This window comes from Mercenaria mercenaria, chromosome 13 (genome assembly GCF_021730395.1).
Source record: "Mercenaria mercenaria strain notata chromosome 13, MADL_Memer_1, whole genome shotgun sequence".
Classification (NCBI taxonomy): Eukaryota; Metazoa; Mollusca; class Bivalvia; order Venerida; family Veneridae; genus Mercenaria; species Mercenaria mercenaria.
In genome coordinates this window covers 70,804,339-70,829,139 of record NC_069373.1, presented here as the reverse complement: position 1 = coordinate 70,829,139, position 24,801 = coordinate 70,804,339, and the positions used below count along the sequence as shown (strand labels likewise).

At 35.5% G+C, this 24,801-nt stretch overlaps 1 protein-coding gene across 6 annotated transcripts in view; it reads left to right on the top strand.

Moving 5' to 3' along the window:
- Positions 1-3,978: 3,978 nt before the first annotated feature.
- LOC123528611 (prestin-like) overlaps positions 3,979-24,801 on the top strand; it is a 121,095-nt gene continuing 100,272 nt past the window's right edge. For 5 of the 6 annotated variants that reach the window (XM_053522213.1, XM_053522211.1, XM_053522212.1 and 2 more), the window contains exon 1: positions 3,979-4,300. In XM_053522213.1, the coding sequence (XP_053378188.1) occupies positions 3,994-4,300 (307 nt within the window). In that variant the 5' untranslated portion in view covers positions 3,979-3,993. Of the gene's footprint in view, positions 4,301-8,359; positions 8,493-24,801 lie in introns of those variants that run through there. The other variant, XM_053522216.1, reaches the window with a different exon arrangement.

The window sequence follows — 24,801 nt, the reverse complement described above, 5'->3', positions numbered from 1 at the left end:
GGTTTCAGGCTTTTTCATTGTTTTAACAAAGATTTAGCCCACTTTCATTGTGAATTTGCAGGTCATTGAGAACATGTCTATATATGCGTTATTTCCAAACAGCAAATTTCTTGGGAGCTTTTTCAGAGGGTTTTGTTTCTTTTTTTCAGATTATGTTTCTTATATTATGTAAATAACATTTCAATATTTTTTTTTATTTTTGGTTACTAACTGTCTATATACGGTTTTCATATCATTAAAATCCTCTAAAGTACTGAAAAATGAGGTCTAAATATTTACATGTAATTGTTTATATGAAATAAAGAAAGAACTAAATTATATGGTTTATATTTCTGACCGATAAAACAAGACAAGATAAATTTGTCTGTTAAAGTACCAAACATACTTTTTATAAGCGTCAGGGTGTCTGTCGCCCATAAGACAAAATCAATATGGCCGCCAAAATTGCACACTCGCATCAAGAGTCCAATTTTAACGATTTCAAGAGAACAAAACTTGTAAAAATTCTATAAAGTTCGCTATAACTCAAAACAACATTCTTGACATGACATCTTTAGATATTTTTGATTAATTTCATTGGCCAGCTCTAGCCACCCAAGAAACCGAACAGGAAAAATGTGAACAAATAGATATTTTTCAAGATTTTCACTAAAACTACAAAATGTCATGTCCTTAAACTTTGCATAGATATTAAGGCATATGTTTACAACATATATAATAGAACATGGCACCAGAAAATTTAAAATATATAACTTTAAGAACATTTATTGATTTCTGCTGATAAACTTTCTCGGGAGTATTTTGAGGTATATTTTTGGGAACAACACAAACAATATTTGCTCAATAAGGTTCAAATTTTCAGCAAGGTTTCATCATAATGTACTCTTGTGTGATAATAGAACATGGTAACTGGAACTATTTATTTAGATATTTACAAAAAGCAAAATATGTCACTGCCAAAACCGAAGAAGTTTACCACATATGCATGGTTCTAACTCCACTGATGCAATTTTTGGTAGAATGAGTAGACTTTAAAGGTCATTCCCTCATTTCCGTTACCTTCAAAACCTATTGGAAGCCCAACTTCTACCAGATCACACTCTATTAAATCTTTTAATTGAAAATGAGATAACCGTGGCCGCATAAATTCTGTATTAAATCTTTCATTGACCTTGCTCCTTCAAAATATTATTTATCCGAATGTTTTACAAAGTTGTGTAGACTGACCTTTTGATTTACCTTTGAAAACCTATTACAGTTATCACTTCTGTACATACAATTCTCATTTTAGGTACAAATATGATAATCTAATTTAGGATTCAAGTTTGTCTTTTTTAAACTTTTTTCATTACTTCTGGAAAGGCATTTAGGAATAAAAATATCTTCTAATTTTTCTTCTTTTGAACATTTGTTTCATATGTTCACTGTAGGACGTCTTTCGGGTTATTTCATATGCACAATACCTGACGTCATTCACCCGTTGATGCTGAGTTATTTCATATGTACAGAATGTGACGTTACACATCAACTGGTGTTGGATTAATAATATCTATCATGTGTTTACGAATCGGATAGAAATATCCGTCCCGAGGGCACCTGCGCATTGGGCAGTAATGAGGCTTGCCGAATTACCGCCCATGCGCAGGTGGCCGAGGGACGGATATTTTCATCCGATTCGTAAACACATGACTGATATTTTTTCTTGCATATCGTATACATGTTAGCATTTTATTCTGGCAGATTATTTTCTTGCATACCGTATTTTACAAATAACAGATAGAAATACTTTCTTTGTAGTACTCTTTCTTATAGTAGAGCGCGGGAAATTAACGTCCGTAAGCAGAAGTGACGTCATGATGTTTTACGTTACGCACAATAACAAAGTTCTACTTTAGTTTTATCGTTTGTAGCGTAACGTTATGTTCTTACGGTAACCTAACGTATTTTGAATCGAGAAATATACTATAAGGAACGGAGAGAAACTATCAAGGTACCTGCTTTTTTCGTGTTTTTACATAAACAATATTTTATCAGTGCATGAACAACTAGTTGTCATTAACAGCACGAGAGTCATCTGGCATGGGGGAGGGGGGAGGGGTGCCAGATGGGTTTTGCCGGCATGGGTAAAATCACCGGAAACACCAGTCCGGTGTGCAAGAATATTTCATGTATGCACAATATGTGAAGTCACACACCCATTGATATTTAGATTATTACATGTGCGACAATATGCTACGTTACACATCAATTGATTTCATATGTATAATAAATGACGTCACACATCCTTTTATGTTTGGATTATTTCATATGTACAATATGTGACGTCACATATGCATTGATGTTTGGATTGTATCATATATACAATCAAAGACGACAAGAAACCTTTTATGTTTGGTTTATTTCATATGCACAATATGTAAAGTTACACATCCATTGACTTGAGTTGTTTCGTATCTACAATATAAGACGTCACACACTGTCTTGTTGTTTTTTTCATATACACAAAATATGATGTCACAAATTCTTTAATGTTTGGATTATTTCAAACGCACAAACTATGACGTCATACATTCATTTGGGTTATTTCATATATACAATATAGGACGTCATACGCACATGTCTGGTTTATTCCATAAGCACACAATATGACGTCTCACATCCTTTTATGTTTTGATTATTTCATGCAAATAATATGTTTCCTATTTGCATGGAAGATGAGGGTTAAGTTAATAATTTATAATGCTAATTACGTAAATAAATGATATTTTTTTCAATTTCTACAAAATTCTCTCCGTTTTATCATAATTATGATATTAAACAATTACCTGTTAATATATCGGTCATTTGCCCGACATTATTCAACATTTTACCAGTCATGATAAACACTATATTAACATTCAAATTAAGTTATGCTGTTTATGAGAGATGTAATAACTGTCATGCATGGATACGCTGTAGTTTTTGTGTGTCTTCTTAATTGATGGTTAGGATATTTAGGAGGAAAAAGTTCCTTTAAACTTAAAGAATTTATTTATTTTCCATTTTAATATGTATTGAGAAAAAGTGATAAAATTTGAACAACGGGGTGAAAAACGGTAAGTGTTTTAATTCGCAATATGTTTGTCTATAGATTACTTCTTACTGGATGTGTAGGTACTGGCAAACAATTGATTAAAGACGTTCGGTCAAGAATTTTCTATTTGAGTATGAATTACATCGGGCATGTAAACTTGCAATGCTTAATAGCAAACCGCATTTCCTAACATGTTTTAGTGGAATTGTTCTCCCTCCCAATGTGTACAATTTATTACCAGCTGCATGTGCTGCGCGTGCATTTCATAAAGTTTTATTTACTGAGTGAAATAAGCCAGTTTACTTCATTAAAAAATCCTCAATGTTTCCATTTTAAAAGTTGGAAAAACACCATCAGGAGATAATGTTCCTACATACAACAGTGCTTTATTACTTATATAATATCAATATTGAATACAAGTGTCTGAAAACGGTGTCATTTTAAAGTCCTTTAGTTCTCCAGAACGTAATGCACGACAATCACCTCTGACATTTGATTTTCAGGTATGCTCCTACATAAAACAGTGCCTTTATTACTTATATAGTATTAATATTGAATACACGTATCTGAAAACGGTGTCATTTTAAAGTCCTTTAGTTTCTCCAGAACGTAATGTACGGCAATCATCTCTGACATTTGATCTTCAGGTATGGCATTGACCTTGTGCTGTTTTTTTTTAGATATACAGACACGAATATTTTAGTTTTCGCTTCAGATTGACAACAAAAGAAAATAAGAGAATTTTGCATTTTAATATGACCGTGACCTTTACTCATATTTGCTGTAAGCTTCACTTCTTAAGTGCATTTTCAAGTTGGTAATAGTAAACCTGTATATTTTTGTCTAGCATGATGGACAACATTGAGTTCGACAATATTGAGCAGTCGCAAAATGCAACGAGCAGTTTATCTTCGAGGACTATGGATAAATCAAAAAGAAAAAATTCTGTCCTTGGTCGAATGAAGCGAGTGATTTCATCACCTTTGTTCGAATTTAATGAGGAGACATCAAAAGGCGTTGAAAATTACCATAGCAACAGGTTTGAGCTTGGCGTTGGAGAAAGACTCGACCAAGATATCAATCAAAACATTATTAAGTTCCGAAACGTCTCGAGTGCTAATCTGCTGAGGAAGAGAAGCCTCGCTCCGAAGGTACCGGAAAGTTATATCGGCGATGTACGGAAGCGTTTTCGGTTTTACACAGTTCTAGACCCGAATCAACTTTCAGGTAATTTCAAATCATATAAAAATATACAAAATTACAGGCCGAATTAATACAAAATCCATATTTCCATCTTTAAGAAAAATTGAAAGAACAGAGATTTATTTAGTACTCAGTCTACACCTGTTACGGGGTCACGTCTTCCGAGCGGTTGTTGGCATTGTCCTTCATTGCTGTGAGTTTAAAATCCAGCAAATAATCCATCTACCATCCAACTGACTTACTATAGGTCGGCGGTTTTACAGAACTGTTGGGCGAGAAGGGGCACCTAGGGCTGTCCTCCACCACCAATACTCAATTTTATAAATGTCTTATTTTTGTCCGATTTGGATAATTCTGTTATAGCGCTGTATTGTCTCAAAGAAAGAAAGTTTAATTTGTTTAATTTTGTTTAATTCCCAATAAGACTGTTATACTGCGCGTTTTCAGTGCCATTAGAGCGTCATAATTCATATTTACGTGCGGCATGCATTTGCAGGCAAATTAATTCTCAAAATGTAGTAAAGTTTAAGTTATGTTTTCGCAGTGTACAGTTAGAAATATATGAATTCTTTGACAAGACGCAATTCTTAAAATTATAAAACGTTTTATTAAAAGAGGTTACGACCCAACTGTTTTGAGACATACCGCATGTTTAGTGTTCAGCCCGTTTACAGTTGGACACTACGCTTCCCTCTTTGATTGTGTCCGACGGAAGAAGGGTGGGTGGGGACTGTATGATGAGCAGTTTTTAAATCCCACCAGGACATCCGTCTTCTGGCCTGTTTCGCAGGGCCCTTAAGAGTGTTTCTCTTGTTGCTCTGTCTTCTGCAAAGGCATTGAGTACATACGTTTTTGGTTCATAATGTTTGCTTTTTATATATTTATACAGGAGCATTTTTGTGTTTTACATGCCATGCCTTTTTGTTTCCATTACGTGTGTTAGAGAGTCACCTGACGGGGAGTACTTTTATTTACATTGTCCCGTGTCTTTGTAACATAGTGGGGGTAAGAGTGAGGTTGGCTGCGCACCATAAACCGGTTTAAGCTCTCCAGTGGTGTTGTTGCCACTGACAGTTCTGAGGCGGTGCTCCACTGTGTTCGTTACGAGTTATACCTTTCTTATGGTCAAAGGAAGCAGAGCGGGAGCAATCTGGTCTATCACATATTGGCGGATAGGTAATTGAACACTACTGTTTCTTTTGGGCTGCCAAAAGAAATCAAAATTTTTGCTTGTTTTCTGTTTAATTTCACTGTGGAAGTTCTTTTTTGACGTTTTGGTAAAAAAATGAGAGAGAATGTTGTGTTTGGTGAAGTAAAACTCAGGGCTGTTATATTTCGATCTTTTTAGATCGTTCAGCACGACTTTATGTCGTGTTATTGGTACTGTTGAACATTTCGGCCTGGGTGGTTCCAATACTCCCGCTTTCATAGCTTTGGGTGCTGTATAATCATCCCTTGGATATTGTGCCTGCTTTTTAATTTTGTTTTTGGCAGTTCCTGTGATATGCAGGCTCCATTATCTTAATTCCAGTTTGTTTAGTTCTGCTCATTGTTTTCCCCATTATTTTACCTGGGGACCATACGCCGCTTTTCGTGGAATTACACGCTAGTGTATCATTGAGTTTCCATGTGCAACGCCATATGAACACATCTGCGGATGTCTCTAAATTGTTTTTTTTTTTTGTACTTGTAGCATGTGTAAATGTTGAGTTCTGCTCAACCCGGGCTAGCGGGCATGGGCGGTAGCATGCATTTCCACTACCGTCCATGAACAGACTGAATCAAACCGAGCCTGCAACATTTTCTTTTTTGTCGTGTTGAGCGACCTGTGGAGTTTCCACTTATTCTGTTTTAGTATGAGTAGCAATACCAGTTTATGCAAACGCAAAATGTGAAAAGAAAAATCTCGCTAAATAGATACATGACCACTACTTTTTCTTCGTTTTATGCCAGTTTAAGGAAAATTATTTAAAAGCAGGTAAAATTTGTACTCTGAAATGGGACTAGGTATGTATGGATTGTCCATAATATTATAAGGGATACTATTTTCATAATGAATTTCTTGTTGTTACTGGGCTATGTCAATCACCAGTTTTGTTTACAGCATACATATTTATTTTTTTGATATAACATTACAATATTCTCTTCAACTTATCATATTTTTTATTTACTTGAATAAATTTTAGAATATACCAGGTATAATTAATATATGTTTTAATATCCAAAAACTAGAAAACAGTTCAAAAGTTCGGTTTTATTTCAGTATAAATTCTTAAAGATAAACTTGACCAAATTTCATATTTGAAAATACAAGCAATTACTTTATATGATTTATGAATACTTGTAATGAACATGTTTATGTGCAGTAACAGTTACATAATAGGCCTATGCGTTACACACTTAGATCTAATACATGCACATATTTTAATGAAAGATGGGCATTTACTATCTTTAAATAGCCAATAATAGAAGGCTAAAAAGCTCTCTTTGTAAAAATCTTGCCTGTGTTGTCATGTTATTTTATCTTATCTTATCTTATATGTGCAGTAGTTTAGAATTAGGACAGCGTTATGATGCTCTAGCTATAACATTCTCTAATTTAGTTTAATCAGATTGTTTGAATCGTGTACAGAGATGTATGTCGCAGTTTACTTAATAAATCACGACCTAAAGCAAAATCTGATACATGGAACGATCTCGGTCAAGTCGGTCAATAGCTATTCATAGCTAATGTTGATTTGTTATGCCATACCGACAGTAAATAAAATTTGTATTGTATTGTAACTATTATCCTTCACACAGGAAATTTTTGACAATCTCCAATCTGGAAAACAAACAGATCTCATTGTAATGGATTTCTCGAAAGCTTTCGACAAAGTCGGTCCTTGTCTCTTCCTTTGTTTCATCAATGACCTTCCCGACTCTGTTAAAAGTAGAATATGTTTATTTGCTGATGACACCATCATATACCTCACTATCGGCTCATTAGTAGACTCCTACAAACTTCAAGATGATTTGACAAAATTAGAAGAATGGGAACGTAAATGGTCTATGGAATTTAATCCTGATAAATGCGAAATCATAAGAATCCCTAAAAAAAGAAAAAATATCATCTTTCCATATAAATTACATAATCAAGAACTAAAAACCACAGAAAATGCTAAATATCTTGGGATTACTATTAGTTATGACTTTAGTTGGAAAAAACATATTGAATTTACATCTTTAATAGCTAGTAACACCCTCAGATTTATAAAAAGAAATGTACAATGTAATAACCGTAATATCAAAGAAACTGCCTACAAAACATGTATACGTCCGCCCACAATTAGAATACTGTAACACCATATGGCATCCATGGCAGAAAAACTTAACATGTGAGATCATGAGGAAAGGTACAAAGAGCTGCAGCCAGATATGTTATGAATGACTACTCGTACCAAAGCAGCGTAACATCAATGCTTGGAACTCTTAAATGGCAGACATTAGAACAAAGAAGAATGCATGCATCTTTAATTATGTTGCATAAATATCAAACAACCTCGTCTCTGTATATCATAACCACCTGAAAACCTCTAGAACTTTATCATTCCATCTTCAAGAACACAATATCATATGAACTCCTTTTTTCCCCGCACAATCAGATACTGGAACGCCTTACCTTATAACATCAAGGATAGTGTGAACTTTCAGTGCTTCACATCTGACCTAGACTCGTATATATGTACTAATGTCATCATCCTGTTTTTATTTTTAACAAGCTGTAAATATTACTGCTCTTACTCTCTTAATAACATGAATATCATGTATCATGTAACATAGCAACATGCTTTTAAACAACTGCCCCGACCTCCCAGTTATGATCAGAAATTGATTGTTGGGAGTATCTCCGTAGATGTAGATGTAGATGTATCGTATCTCATTATTCTGTAACAAACGACCGTTCAAGGTAGGACGTGTAATTTCTTTAGTCTTTCCCCTATTGACATTTGGCGGGAAATAAAACTGGGAACCAAATCGATAATCTCTTGGGGAGATTACTCTAATGGAATTCTAGTAGAAACTTGAACACTGCTGAAAAAATAAACAAAAGAAACAAAGTATTTCAGCACGTGTATCGTTAAAGACTATCTAAACAATTAATAACAATGATAAGCTGATAAACACAAGTTGTAGTAGGTCATTAAGGAAAATGCTATGGAAGAAATTGGCATTGGTAAGTACTAAGTGTGTATGAAATACGTATGTCCAAACTCCGTCACTTTGGGTTAATTTTCAGCGATTTTTTTCCGTCTTTATAAAGTACCCTTAAAAGGACCTTTTCCCAATTGAAAAATGCAATCTTTTTTCCCAATTATCATCCAAAAATTACCCAAATGACCAAATTAAGTTTGCATTTTGATGATTGCAGAAGGAAAACTTAGTTACATTGACATTCACCATGATTTAACCATTCAAACAGTTTGTTTGATGATATTTACATGGAATTAAAGGAAGGAGCATTCTAAATGATGTTATTAATTAACTATAAAAATTCCCAATCTGAGTAAAAACCCCGCTATTTTTCCCAATTTATCCGGTACTGGACCTTTTCCCAAAAGGGCAAAATAAATCACTGATTTTATGTCTTGTAGCCAAAATTATTAAAGGTCCATAATACTATATCACTTGTATTAGGGTATGCTTAAACAAATGTGGAGGTCCACCCGCATTTTAACACAATCCACCCATGTGCCGTACCCCTTTTGAAATTTATGTATCCCGGTACAGCTTAACAAGTAGTCCAAATAATACAGTGCTTTAGGGGATAGGTTGATAAATTTTGCATTTATACTTGAATTATTATATAAATTTTCATATGATTCTTTAATTGGCATGTAGACAGACATTCTGACATACATTTTAAATGTTTGCTTGTGTTATGCCCCCAAAGGGAGGCATATTAGTTTTCAACTGTCCATCCATTCGTTCGTTTGTTCGTCACAACGTAAACTTTGAAGGCACTTTACTCGCGAACCACTGCACCCAGGACCTTCAAACTTCACATGCTGATAGTACTTATTGAGTACACGACCTCTACTGACTTTGGGGTCACCAGGTCAAAAGTCAAGGTCACAGGGGCCAATGTTAACTTTTTGCATGAAGGCACTTTACTTGCGAACCACTGCACCCAGGACCTTCAAACTTCACATGCTAATAGTACTTATTGAGTACACGACCCCTATTGACTTTGGGGTCACCAGGTCAAAGGTCAAGGTCACCAGGTCAAAGGTCAAGGCGCTGCGAGGGCATTTGTCACCATTAGTGACAGCTCTTGTTTTTCATGTCATCAAATAAAAATCGAGGCTATCCTTTACTGACTAAATGAGTGTGTATTAAAAAACATTAATGAATGAAAAGTATTTGATAGAAATTTAAAAAGCTGAATGTTTTTGAAAAGAGAATACAGTATTATTCTGATTTATATAGAAACAAATCTTGGGAAGTTTGTTTAGGTGTGAATTTTAAACTATATAATAATGGAAAAAATGACCAAAGCTATCCTGTACACTCTTAACCAGCATGTATGTAAACAATAGCATGGAGAGAAAAATCACATGAGTTTCTATTAGATGCTGAATGTTTTGAAAAGAATAGCTATTTTCTGTCTTATATATGCAGAAAAAACTACTAAATTCTGTTTCTTTGAATTAGAATGAAGGAGTAATTAGTTAGCTATCCGCTATACCCTAAAGCACTGTAGGATGTTTCAGGACAGCATGATAACTTTTGACTGTTGCTGTCTCGTTGAGTCCAAACTTATTCACCATATTTCTGTTGGGAAATCCCCAATGAAATCCGTTTGGAACATTTTCTGGTACAGGCAAGGGTATATGAGCTGGGGCGGCATGGGCGACGTCCACTGCCCCAATATCTTGAGGAGCGGCGAAATGCTGAACTCGTAAATTTTTGAAAAGGCTAGAAAATATAATTGAGAATACATACAGCGGTCTTCCCTTGCCAATTGTCAATTTATCATGAAGTGCATTGGCGGTAATATGTACACAGAATCTTGTCATATCACTGACACCTGGTGACAGGGTATTGTACAAAATCGATAAACTGCAACGACCAAGGTCGCTGTATTTTCACGCCCCGCAGACTTGGAATATAGGCGATACATTAATTAATGAAAGTTAATTGCTTACTGCCGAACAGATTATAGACACTTGCAATTAATGTTGTGTCTCGAATTCTGCCGAAAAGGGTAGCTTCTACATAAAAATGGAAAATACATTTATAATGCCATTTAATGACGAATATCATGTGCACAATAACTCAAGAGAACCTAAGTGTCACATCTGCCACATTGATAGCTGTCCCAGATGAAAATGTATTACATTACTGCTAAGCTTTTAACACTCTGAAAATTTAAAAATGGTAAGGAAATGAAGAAAACTGTTGCAAGGACAGGCATCAGCATTGCATAATATCAAAATAATTTTGTATAGTATGATTCACAATTTTGGTAGGAAACATGGGCTAAGGAATATACGTTTAGTGCAAAAGATATATAAATAATGGATACTGGTTTAGGTAAGAATAGGTATTAGCTAAAGAAACGTGCTGGATTTTTGGTGAAAAGAAAAACCTCCTGAAAACATGGTACTGCTACATAAAAGTAATTCATATAAACTTCCAAGTACCAAAACTGAGGGAAAGTAGGTTTCTAACTTGTTCTGTCTCCACTGTAACTGATTAAACAGTTGCAACTGATAAATTTGGTTTCTAAAGATTTTTATCATAAAACAGTCCTAGATGGTGAAAATAGGTGGTGGTCGGAAATAGGTTGTGCCAGGTTAATGCAATAAAGTATAATACATGGGCTTGATTGTGTACCCAGTTTTCGCTTGGTACATCAATATGTACTTGTTACAGTTTGGCTAGTTTCACGTGCATCAATTCAGTACACATGCTGGACATGCCGAATAGTGGATTTCAGTGTACCAATCGTGTGATCGGGATTATGAATGGAGCCCACATACGTGTAATGTTTATACAGAAATGATTTCATAATAGTCCCTAATAGATCAGATTTATTTTGAGTTGGTATTTGTCTGTAAGTATTGACCTGGCACACATTAATCTTCAATTTGCACTGAATGGAGTTTGATAAAACTTTACATAAATGACCCATTAGTAGCCGTCTTTCAAAATCATTCAAATGGTTCTCCGGTTCATTGAACATAAAAGGTTATGGGTCTTTTTGGTTAAAGATAGGTTTTCAGCTATCAGACATTAAAAATCTTTTTCTCTAGAGCTTTGATGTATTTGGCATGTGATATAAGGGTTTGACTCTCTACCATACTTGTCCAAATTATTGCTCTAAGGTAAAAAAAGAATGGCCACGCCCCTGTGTTTAACATGTACTTACTATAAGCTTATTTATAAGAAACTGAAAATTTTCTTCTCTGAATCAATTATAGCTAGACCTTGATATTTGGTGTGTGATATCAGAGTTGTACTGTCTACCCTAATTGTTTAAATTATTGCCCTAGGTTCAAAAATGTGTGTGACATGTATATAATATAGGCTAACATAGAAGAAACCTAACTATGGACTTGTACCATTACGTTATACAAAGACACTTGAAGCCTTGTACACAGGTGAGCGCTTTAGGGTCAATGACCCTCTTGTTTAAATTCCTACTGCTAGTTGATCTTGTAGCTATTAGAACAGCAGCATGATTTTAGTTTACAACAATGTAAATGTTTGTTATTGTTTTCCGTCAAGCCAAATATTTTGATGCCCCCCTCCGAAGAAGGAAGGGTATATTGTTTTGCAGATGTCTGTCGGTCGGTCGGCCGGTTGGTATGTAGACCAATCGGTTTTCGGATGATAACTCGAGAATGCTTGAGCCTAGGATCATGACAGTTGATAGGGAGGTTGGTCAAGACCAGCAGATGACCCCTATTGATTTTGAGTTCAGTAGGTCAAAGGTCAAGGTCACAGTGAACCGGAACAGTTAAACAGTTTCTGGACGATAACTTGAGAACGCTTGGGCCTAGGATCATGAAACTTAATAGGGAGGTTGATCATGTCCAGCAGATGATCCCTAATAGACTTCGAGGTCAGAAGGTCAAAGGCCAAGGTCACAGTGACCCAGAACAGTAGAATGTTTTTGCCAAATAACTAGAGAATGCTTTGGTCTAAGATCACATTTGATACGGAGGTCACTTATGACTGGTAAATAACTCATAATTATTGATTTGAGGCCAGTACATCAAACGTCCAGTGCACAGTGACCAAATAATTTCTGTAACTCATGCAGTTACTGAATACATCAAGGGGCGCATTTCGAGTTCTATGAGCTGTTGTTAATAGTAATGATGTTTTCATTAAGGAACTAACCGATAGGCAATGTGAGAAAATTAAGGTGCATTTTTGCATTTCAAACATTACTCGCCGGTTCTTGCAGATGGTGAAGTAATCATTTCATTTAATTTAAAGATTTTATAATTGTATTCATCAGCAATTACAATCAATATATTACATTTAGCACTACAAATGATTTGTTGAATATTTCTTATATTATTATATATATTATACCAGATTAAATAGCGCCCTTTTCATGATAACATGTTCAAAGGCGCTTTACATAGTGCAAAGGCAGCCAGTCTGGGCGCAAAATTCGTCCTCTACTTGTACAGACATAAAGCGATCTGACAAGAAAGACAGTGAGACAAAGCCTCCAGAACAGAGAGAGAAATGCTTTTTAGCTCACCTGAGCCAAAGGCTCATGGTGAGCTTTTGTGACTGCTCAATGTCCGTCGTGTGTTGTGTGTCGTGTGTCCATCAACATTTTCTAAAAAAATCTTCTTCTTGAAAACTACTGGTGAGAATAACACCAAACTTCACAGGAATGATCCTTGGGTGGCCCCCTTTCAAAATTGTTCAAAGAATTGAATTCCATGCAGAATTCTGGTTGCCATGGCAACCGAAAGGAAAAACTTTAAAAATCTTCTTATCCAAAACCACAGGGCCTAGGGCTTTGATATCTAGTGTGTAGCATCATCTAGTAGTCCTCTAGGATCAAATCTGGCCCCACCCTGGGGGTCACATGGTTTGTATAGACTTATATAGGGAAAACTTTGAAAATCTTCTTGTACAAAACCACACGGCCTAGGGCTTTGATATTTGGTATGTAGCATCATCTAGTGGTCCTCTACCAAGATTGTTCAAATTATCCCCCTAGTCAAATACGGCCTGCCCAGGGGGTCCCAAGTTTTAAAAATCTTCTTGTCTGAAACCACAAGACATAGGCCTTTGATATTTGGTTTGTAGCATTGTCTTATGGTTCTCTGCCAAAATTGTTAAAATTGTACCCCTTGGGGGTCCCAAGTTTTACATAGACTTATATAGGAAAAAACTATATAAAAATCTTCTTTTCTGAAACCACAAGACCTAGGCTTTTGATATTTGGTATGATGCATTGCCTAGTAGTCCTCCACCAAAATTGTTCAAATTATGCCCCTGGGGTTAAAAGAGGCCCCATCAAAAGGGGGTCACATACTTATTATATGAGTTATATAGGAAAAAATACTTAAAAGATTATCTGATCCTATTTCCAAGACTGTTTACTTATAATTACCTGATGACCCCAAGTAATATGATGTCACTTGACTGTGACCTTGACCTGCTGACCTACTTTCTTGTTTTTTAAGATACAGCCTTGAAATTTGGATGACATACACAGTTTTGCACACCGATCGTAAAACTGACTTTCATTGACCATGAATGTGACATACTGACTTTCTTTATATTTTAGCATCAGTTTGACATTTGAAACATGTAGCTCATATTACTCAGGTGAGCGATCCAGGGTCATCATGACCCTTGTGTTTTAGATATGGGCCTGTCCAGCTAACTTAGCTTAGCTCTTCGCAAATAGACAGTCTGGTTCTTTACATGCCCAATGTATGGCACTGATACATGCAAAGCCGTCTTTCCTGGGAAGAACCAGTACAGGCCTCTTAGTTTGGTTGGAGACACTCTGGAGCATCTCAGAAATTTCCAGTGCCTGGACCGGGATTAGAACCCTGGATCTCTGGATTGGCAGTCAGGCATGTTACCACTAGACCACCAGGCCACCTATATTATACTACATTTTATAACGTACATTGCACCCTTTATCAAGAGAAGCCTAGTAGAAGATCAAATAAAGAATAAGAAACTAGGCCACTAGTTTGTTTTTAGCTCACCTGTCACAAAGTGACAAGGTGAGCTTTTGTGATCGCGCGGTGTCCGTCGTCCGTGTGTGCGTGCGTGCGTCCGTCCGTAAACTTTTGCTTGTGACCACTCTAGAGGTCACATTTTTCATGGGATCTTTATGAAAGTTGGTCAGAATGTTCATCTTGATGATATCTAGGTCAAGTTCGAAACTGGGTCACGTGCCTTCAAAAACTAGGTCAGTACGTATAAAAATAGAAAAACCTTGTGACCTCTCTAGAGGCCATATATTACAGAAGATCTTCATGAAAATTGGTCTGAATGCTCAACTTGATGATATCTAGGTCAAGTTCAAAACTGGGTCACGTGCCTTCAAAAACTAGGTCAGTAGGTCTAAAAATAGAAAAACCTTGTGACCTCTCTAGAGGCCATATATTTCACAAGATCTTCATGAAAATTGGTCAGAACGTTCACCTTGATGATATCTAGGTCAAGTTTGAAACTGGGTCACGTGCCATCAAAAACTAGGTCAGTAGGTCAAATAATAGAAAAACCTTGTGACCTCTCTAAAGGCCATATTTTTCACGGGATCTGTATGAAAATTGGTCTGAATGTTCATCTTGATGATATTTAGGTCAGGTTTGAAACTGGGTCACGTGCGGTCAAAAACTAGGTCAGTAGGTCTAAAATTAGAAAAACCTTGTGACCTCTCTAGAGGCCATATATTTCATGAGATCTTCATGAAAATTGATCAGAATGTTCACCTTGATGATATCTAGGTCAAGTACGAAAGTGGGTCACGTGCATTCAAAAACTAGGTCAGTAGGTCAAATAATAGAAAAACCTTGTGACCTCTCTAGAGGCCATATTTTTCATTGAATCTGTATGAAAGTTGGTCTGAATATTCATCTTGATGATATCTAGATCCTATTCGAAAGTGGGTGACGTGCCATCAAAAACTAGGTCAGTAGGTCAAATAATAGAAAAACCTTGTGACCTCTCTAAAGGCCATATTTTTCATGGGATCTGTATGAAAATTGGTCAGAATGTTCAGCTTGATGATATCTAGGTCAAGTTCGAAACAGTCATGTGCGGTCAAAAACTAGGTCAGTAGGTCTAAAAATAGAAAAACCTTGTGACTCTCTAGAGGCCATACTTGTGAATGGATCTCCATAAAAATTGGTCAGAATGTTCACCTTGATGATATCTAGGTCAAGTTTGAAACTGGGTCACGTGCCATAAAAAACTAGGTCAGTAGGTCAAATAATAAAAAAACCTTGTGACCTCTCTAGAGGCCATACTTTTCATGGGATCTGTATGAAAGTTGGTCTGAATGTTCATCTTGATGATATCTAGGTCAAGTTTGAAACTGGGTCAACTGTGGTCAAAAACTAGGTCAGTAGGTCTAAAATTATTAAAATCGTTTGACCTCTCTAGAGGCCATATTTTTCAATGGATCTTCATGAAAATTATTCAGAATGTTCCTCTTGATGATATCTAGGTCAGTTTCAAAACTGGGTCACGTGCGTTCAAAAACTAGGCCAGTAGGTATAAAAATTGAAAAACCTTGTGACCTCTCTAGAGGCCATATTTTTCATGAGATCTTCATGAAAATTAGTCAGAATGTTCACCTTGATGATGTCTAGATAAAGTTCAAAACAGGGTCACGTACCTTCGAAAACTAGGTCAATAGATCAAATAATAGAAAAACCTTGTGACCTCTCTAGAGACCATATTTTTCAATGGATATTCATGAAAATTGGTCAGAATTTTTATCTTGATAATATCTAGGTCAAGTTCAAAACTGGGTCACATGAGCTCAAAAACTAGGTCACTATGTCAAATAATAGAAAAAACGACATCATACTCAAAACTGGGTCATGTGGGAAGAGGTGAGCGATTCAGGACCATCATGGTCCTCTTGTTTAGTTCACCGTGGGGCTAGCTTACTCTGTATGACTATTTGGAAAACTTTGAAAATCTTTTGCTCTGAAACAGCTGGCCTGATTTTGCGATGAGTTTACAGCCATGTGCCTTGGATGACCCTCAAGTTATTTTGATTTGTCTAAAAACATGACTAGCAGGAGCCTAGATGGCTTTCTCCATAAGGCTATAATTATATAAAATTTTGAAAATTTCACAAAAAGAGCAATAATTCATATTAATCTCCCAATTTGAAAGGCCAGGGTCCCTTCCCAGTTTCCAGATGAAAAGTTCTGGAATATGACCCAATTATAGTGAATTGTACTTTACCTAAAATGATAAAATGACTCTGAAACAAACATGACATTTAAACTGTTATACCAGTATGTAATAATACTGAGAAATATTATCAAGGCTATTGATATGTAAGCAACATTCAAACTCCATATAATTGGTGTTTTTATCCTCGGAGTGTACTTCGTTTTCAGTATTACTTTAAGTGCATGCTTTTCTCAGTTTTGGCTGTAGTGTACCTCTTAGGACTATTAGTTTTCTGTATTGAATCAATATAATGATAGGGTACATCAATTTATAGACAGATATTTTCATGCGGAATTTGGCATTACAGAATCAGCAGTTTCTCTTATCAGAATCTGATGCATAGTATAATTTCTTGGACTTGTGTTTCTGTGCAATAATCAGATATAAAATGTTGTTTTGGAATTTTGATATTTTTTTTGCGTTGTAAATAAAGTGAAGTTTGGATTCTTTTTAATGACATTAATTTGTGCAGTGTAAATATTATTGGATCTATTTGGTGTTTATTTGCATAAGTCTTTTCAAGTGTTTTTATAAAACTTAACACTGTTCAGTTACCAGATTTAAATATTGAAACTCTTGACTGCAGTTGATCATTATTAAATATCAGATTTATTTGATTGCTTCGTTATGTCTCTTATTATTATATACGTTGTTATTTTGATGTTTCAGTATTTTGTTTCTGAGACGGTATTTTGTGTGCCTTCTGAAAACTCTTTGAAAATTAAAATGATTAACTTATCATTAAGCAAAATATAAAGTGAGTTGGTATTATAATATAAATCCAGTTATAGTTTATCATACTGTAAATTCCCTAATTAACACCCGCCCCCAATTAAGATTCCACTCCCTACCCATATTTAATAAAAGTAGGTCATAAAAGAATACCAGCATTATGTTAGTGCTATTATTGTTAAATTTCATTCTGTATAAGTTTAAATTTAGTACCTTTGATAAAAACTCCCGTTTTTCAACTTGTAACATCCTCGGGGCATAACAATAAGGCAATATATGGTATGTAGGAAAATTCGATGTAAGCAGTAAATTATTTTTTATGAAGTTCATTTTCACTTTTGAATTGCAGTTCTTCCAAAAACACACTGTGCTAGATACTTGAGAAAATGTATGTGTTTATTATTGTTTAAAGTGACTTAAGATTCAGCGTGTATTCCCTATCTATACACTGATTAATACTGGTAGCTCGTATAGGGTCAGCAGGCAGGGTGTTACAGACGTCTGTTGGATAGCCAAGCAAGGCTAATATTGTCTGTGGTGATTTGATAGAAGAAAATGTGTGTAAAGTCACAGGCCATTGTTTTTCATTAATTTGGGAATGCCACCAACATTGGTGAAATTGGGAAAATGTCATCAGAAGTAATATCTAAATTGGGAAAATGACATCAGAAGTTAATATCTAAATTGGGAAAATGACATCAGAAGTTAATATCTAAATTGGGGAAAAATGAAACTTACTGTAACATAATAATTATCAAGATAAAGTTTTGGGTATTATTTGCAAATATTATAGGATAGCATTTTAATAGTCGATTGTTTACTTCATCATGAAAACATCAGCAGTTACGTATACATCATTTAGGAATTTTGAGTTCAGAAATAGTAAAAAAAGATGTTATTTTTTTCTTTCCATTAAGACAGTTCCTGTTCCAAAGGTAACTTAAGATGAAAAGAAAAATGCTTAAGTCATGCATCTCTGCTTCATTGGGGAAGTTGTCTGGTTCTCACAGGGAATATTGTTTGTTCGGGGTTTAAGGGTGTTTTTCAACAGTATTTGAGTTGTCAGTTGTGTAACATGGGGATTTGGGTTCGGGCAGTTAAGTTAACCAGTGTTTCTAGATTTTGTACTAGTACTATCCTGGTCTCTGCAATTAAATGCTAATTTTTCTGCATGAACCAGAGATGGAGGACTTGGAAGTAGAACAGTTTCTAGATAGAATTTAAATTTTTATTCCCTGTTGAACCTAAGTCCCCCTCGGAAATACTGAGTGCTTTGAAGACATATGAAATGCCTTAATGGAAAATTGATATTTTCACTGAAGCAGAAGAAAGCTGCTAAAATTACTTAAAATGTAGTCTGTTGAATATTGAAGAAATTGCTCGAAGCATTTGTTCTGGAAGTGCAGTAAGAAATAATCTTATCAGGTTAAATGGGAAAAGCGTCTTGTTCCATTAATTGAGAAATTTTGTATCTTTAAAGTGGTCTTGCCCATTAATGCTTTCACTCTTTTACCAGAGGCATACTCATCTGTATCACACAGGGAATTGAAATTTGTATGTCTAATGAAAATCTTTTTTAGTTTTTGTTATTCAGCCAGTTACTTTTAACAGTTATTTCAGTGTAAGTTTTGTAAGCATAGTTTTCCTATTGAATGCTATGAATATAAGAATTGTTGTAATATATTTGTCAAAGGTTTGGATTGACAATTGTGTATTTAGCCAAAATTCATTAGAAATGCAAGTTCATATAATTATTATTACCTCCCTTTTCAAAGAAAAAAAAGGAATTTGAAAGCTATGCTCTGTTCTAAAACTTTTTTTTTTTAATATTTGTTTAAAGATATCATATCAGATTCTATCAAATGCAAGTGTAAAGCTTGAAATTACATTGAAATCAAAAGTGAAATAATTCCATATTAAAGGTGGGGGAGAGAGGGAGCATTTACAAAACTTCATGAAAAGTAATAAAACATACATTTCTAGTAGGGCTCTAAATCTAGGTAGTGGGTCTTTTTGTTCCATAAATATATTTCTGACAGAATAATATTATATGAAAAATGTCATAAAATGTAGCTTAAATGTGATTGACCCCACAGACGCTTGGTTATAGAGGTACCTCTGAATGGTTATAGTTATGATGAAAATGTTTTACTGAGCATGCATATAGACCGAAAATGCCCAAAAAGTAACAAAATAATGGGTTTTACCAACAGCTGGCGGATCAGACTAGCCTTAACGCCGGCTGTTGGTAAAACCCATTATTTGTTACTTTTTGGGCATTTTCGGTCTATATGCATGCTCAGTCAAACATTTTCATCATAACTATGACCATTCAGAGGTTTAAGTAACCTCTAACCAAGCATCCCGACCACCTTTAAAGTCTTCTATAATATAAACAGACAGGATGAGTAGACTTGCTAATTTTGATGTAAAATAACAATCTAATAACTGAGGTACAGTCAGTCTGGTATTGTTTCATGTCCTGTAAGTCTTATGAGAAACTAAAATTCTCAGTTAAGTTCTGTAAGTGCATTAACTTGTCATTCTTTGTCATTCCAAAAAAAAAAAAAAAAAAAAAAAAAAAAAAAAAAAACTTGTCATTCTTTATGACTCTTGATTGATTATATGGGCAACTTCTCCAGAAGAATCTTAGTACGTTTTTGGCTTTTCAGCTCAACTGAGCATGAAGTGCTTACGGTGAGCATTTAAAATCGTTGGATATCTGTCTTCATTTTGCTCCCTCGTCCCTATGTCCGTCCATCAACATGAACAATTTCTTTAAAAATCATCTCCGAAATCACAATGCCAATTTCAACCAAACTTCACAGGAATATTCCTTGGGTAGTCCCTTTTCAGATTCTTTCAAATCTAGACCATCCATACAAAATTATGGTTGCCATGGCAACCAAAAGAAAAAACTCATCAGAAACCGCTGCAGGGATCATCCTAGGTCAAAATTTTAGGGAGAAGTGACTTCTCCTTCTGCAGAATTTAGGGAGAAATCGAGGAATTTAAGGAGAAGATTCGACATAGTATTCAGTTTCCTGCCTATAATTAATTTATATATTAATTTCCACTTTTGTGGGTCTTGCTATAACTTATAAACAGTAATTATTTAAGGAAATTGATTATTGCATTATTATTTTCATGAATTTCTAAATAAAGTATTAACTTAGCTATGAAAAAGTCGCCTTAAAATTTTTATCCGAAGTTTACACATCCGAAACTCATAAGTTTATCAGGTGCACGATCGAAATGTCCTGAAAATTTTCATTCATGTTTCGATACTCGTGCTTTAATAATGCCCAATTCTTGCATCAACTTGTTCAGATTTATGCATTTAATTGATATATTTATTAATCTTTATCAAAATAATACCAAACTCGTAGATATTGGCGATATTTTTACAATAATTTTTTAAGGCAGTTGAGACGTCCGCGGAATCGTATTTTTTTTTTTATCAACAATGCCCAGGCAATTCATTTACAGAAATTGGCCGTATTTGAAATATTTTTTGAAGTAAGTTTTAATAAAATCAATAAATAATATACAATTGATGGATAAGATCATGCACTCGTTAAGTTTATCGGCTTTTTACACGCCGATTGAAAATTTTGAAAATGGCGGCGGCTTACAATATTATTGATTAACACTGTGGGATATTAACACTACGATTGGCTGAAGTTTGACAGGCGAGTAGGCGGGGTTGACTATGGATTTATCGGTAATTTAATCTAGAATATGCATCAAGTTTTACAACTTTAAGTAAACAGATTACAACACTCAGAAAAACTCGGCGATTCGGATTTCGCCTGGAGGCGATAATTAGGCGAAGTGGCCGACTTTACAGAGACGATATCGCTCAAATCGCCTAATAGGATGATCCCTGCCGCTGGACCAATTTTAAAATAATTTCACAGAAATGTTTCCTTTGTTTCCTTCACCAAATCTTTCTGTTTTGTTAAAAAAAAACATGGCTGCCAGGGGGCTTGATTAGTTTTACCACTGGCTATATGGACAATCTTTGAAAATCATCTCTGAAACTTCTCACAGATTTCAAAATAACTTTACAGCAGTGTTCCTTAGGTGACTGTCTGCCAAATTCGTTCAAACATTCTGTTTTGTTTAAGACCATGGCTGCCAGGGGCGAGGACTAGTTTTTTTGTATATGACTATATTTAATACTTCAAAAATCATCACCTCTGAAACTGCTGGCTCAATTTGAAAATAATTTCACAGCAATGTTTTTTGAGTCACCCTCTACCAAATTCCATTTCGTTAAAAAAGATTGCTGCCAGGGGGTGGGACTAGTTTTTCCTTTTGGCTGTGTGGAAAAATTTTCTATTCTGAAACTGCTGGCCCAATTTTGAAATAGTTATTATTAAATCCAGCTGTGAATGTCAGGTGAGCGATCTAGGTAGATCATGGCCCTCTTGTTTAGAAAAGTACAAGGTGCAGTATGTGTTTCAATTCCAGAAACTTCCCAGGTTTCTAGACCTGCATTGTATTTGACCAGTCAGATATCACATATATGTTAGTCATGACTCAGTCAGACAATGAATGTCTGAGTCCTGAAGGAGATTATCTTTTGTTTAGACGATCATGTAACCGAACAGTCATATAGTATGACTGTCATTCATCAAGAAGATTTTCTCTATGTAGACCATAATTGTAACTGACTCAATCAGACATGAATGTCAGTCATGAAGAAGATTGAGGCTCTTTTATCTAGACCATAATTGTAACTAACTCAGTCAGACATGAATGTCAGTCATAAAGAAGACTACCTCGATCATGTGTGTAGACCATTATTGAAACCAACTTAATCGAATATGAATGTCAGTCATAAACAAAATTGAGGCTCAAGTGTCTAGACCATTATTGTGACTGTTTCAATGAAACGTGAATGGTAGTCATAATTTTAAGAAGATTTACCTGTATGTCAGGTATTACTGTAACCAAGCTTCCTGTCATTTATTATTATAGGTCATGAAGATTCATTAATCAGATTGCAAAAAGCAGCAACAAGCGTGTCATAGAACAAATGAAAAATCGTCCAGCACAGTTAATATTATGTCACAAAAGTCAACATTTCAGTCACATTTCGTACAAATATGTCACAACTTTCATAATGGCTAAATGAAATATTCAGAGTACACATTTCAGCAAAAATGCAACTTATTAAATTAAAATTTAAGGGATGAATGCGAAAGAGGTCTAAGTGGATATAAATAAAGAAGCACTTATACTTCTTTTGCATTCACCCCTACAAATGCAAACAGAATAAATGGCACAGAAACTGCAATTACAGATTCCTTGCTGACTACTTTTAATTTTTTTATAGGAATGGTCTCCATCCATCCATCCTTCCATTCATCCGTCCGTAACAATTGTGTCCACTCCATATAACTTAAACCCCTTGGAAGGATTTTCATGAAACCGGGGTCAAATGATCACCTCATTAAGAGATGTGGCGAACTCATTTGTCAGCCATGTTGGCTCAAGGTCAAGGTCACAACTCAAGGTCAAAAGTTTGAGCCTTCCATTTCGTGTCTGTTCTGTATCTCCTAAACACCTTGAAGGATTTTCATGAAACTTTGGGCAAATGATCACTGCATCAAGACCATGATGATTGTGCAGAACTCACAACTCCAGGCCAAAGGTTTTATCTGCTCTGTATATCCTAAACCCTTTGAAGGATTTTCATGAAACTCTGGTCAAATGATCACCTCATCAAGACGATGTGCATAACTCATGAGTCGGCCATGTTGGCTCAAGGTCAACGTCACAACTTGAGGTCAAATGTTTGAGCCTTCTATTTTGTGTCCGCTCTGTATCTCCTAAACCCCTTGAAGGATGTCATGAAACTTGGGTCAAATGATCACCTCATCAAGATGATGTGCAGAACTCATGAGTCAGCCATGTTGGCTCAAGGTCAAGGTCACAACTGAAGGTCAAAGGTTTGAGCATTCCATTTTGTGTCCGCTCTGTATCTTCTTAACCCCTTGAAGGATTTAATATGACTTGGCTGTAATATACTCGAACTTTGATTGTCAGTCTGGAGTAGATTTCCTCTGCCTTATACACAGACCATTTTCTCGCATTGATCAATTTGTAACATTATTAAAGATGTTCAAAAATGGTAAGTGAATTCATAAGTTTGTGATATTCAATAACCGATCTACTTGCCAGAGTTTTGTTGATGAATTTTATACTCTTGGATTTCTTTTTATATTAAACTTATTCCTGCGATCTCTCAGCATATCGCTTGGAACAAAATCACTGATGTTGTCATACATGGACTATAGAATATACTTCACAATGTCAATGCTTCCACCCAATACCATCAACCCTTTCTAATCCATAACAGCTGCGGGGGATATAGCTGTCTTTCAGAATGCCTTGTTGAAATTTTCTAAGTAAGCAACAGACACGCTGTTTAACGATTTTGGCCGCAAAGAAGCATGTGGGTTTCTGGTCAGAGAATGTGCTTGTGGTAGGGGTGGAATTTCCCATAGAGCATTCTTCAGGTAAATGTAAATCAAAGGAGATCATTTGGAGCGGGGTCCAGTATATGTGCCACAAAGTGTTTTCTTCTGGTCCTAAGCAAGTTAGCAATATTACATTACTTGAAAATTTTGCCATACCTTCAAAACCCCTCTTGTTAACCCTTACCCGGCTAAATTTCTGTAATGAACTTGTCCATGTTCCCAATTTGGATAGTACCATTAACTGTTAAAAGGGGTGCTTACCAAAACCATACCCGTACTGACTAAATTGCGAGCAGTGCAGATCATGAACCACTTTTCTAATCAGTTGAAAATATTTTCATGTCCGTACATTAGCCCTTATCATGCTGGACACGGCTGTTTCTGCCTTTGTGGCCAGTGTAGATAATGATCAGCCTGCACATCCGTGCAGTCTGATCATGATCTGCACTGTTCAACATTCAGTCAGTATCCATTTGGTAGGCACCCTTTTTAGCTCACCTGTCACGTGACAGGTGAGCTTTTGTGATCGCCCTTTGTCCGTCGTCCGTCCGTCCACAATTTCTTGTCTGCACGATAGTGGTTTCATTTATGATTTTATTTTAACCAAACTTGCACACAACTTGTATCACCATAAGATCTTGTTTCCTTTCTTGAACTGGCCAGATCCCATTATGGGTTCCAGAGTTATGGCCCCTGAAAGGGCCAAAATTAGCTATTTTGACCTTGTCTGCACAATAGCAGCTTCATTTATGATTTGAATTTAATCGAACTTGCGCACAACTTGTATCACCACAAGATCTTGATTCCTTTCTTGAACTGGCCAAAATTAGCTATTTTGACCTTGTCTGC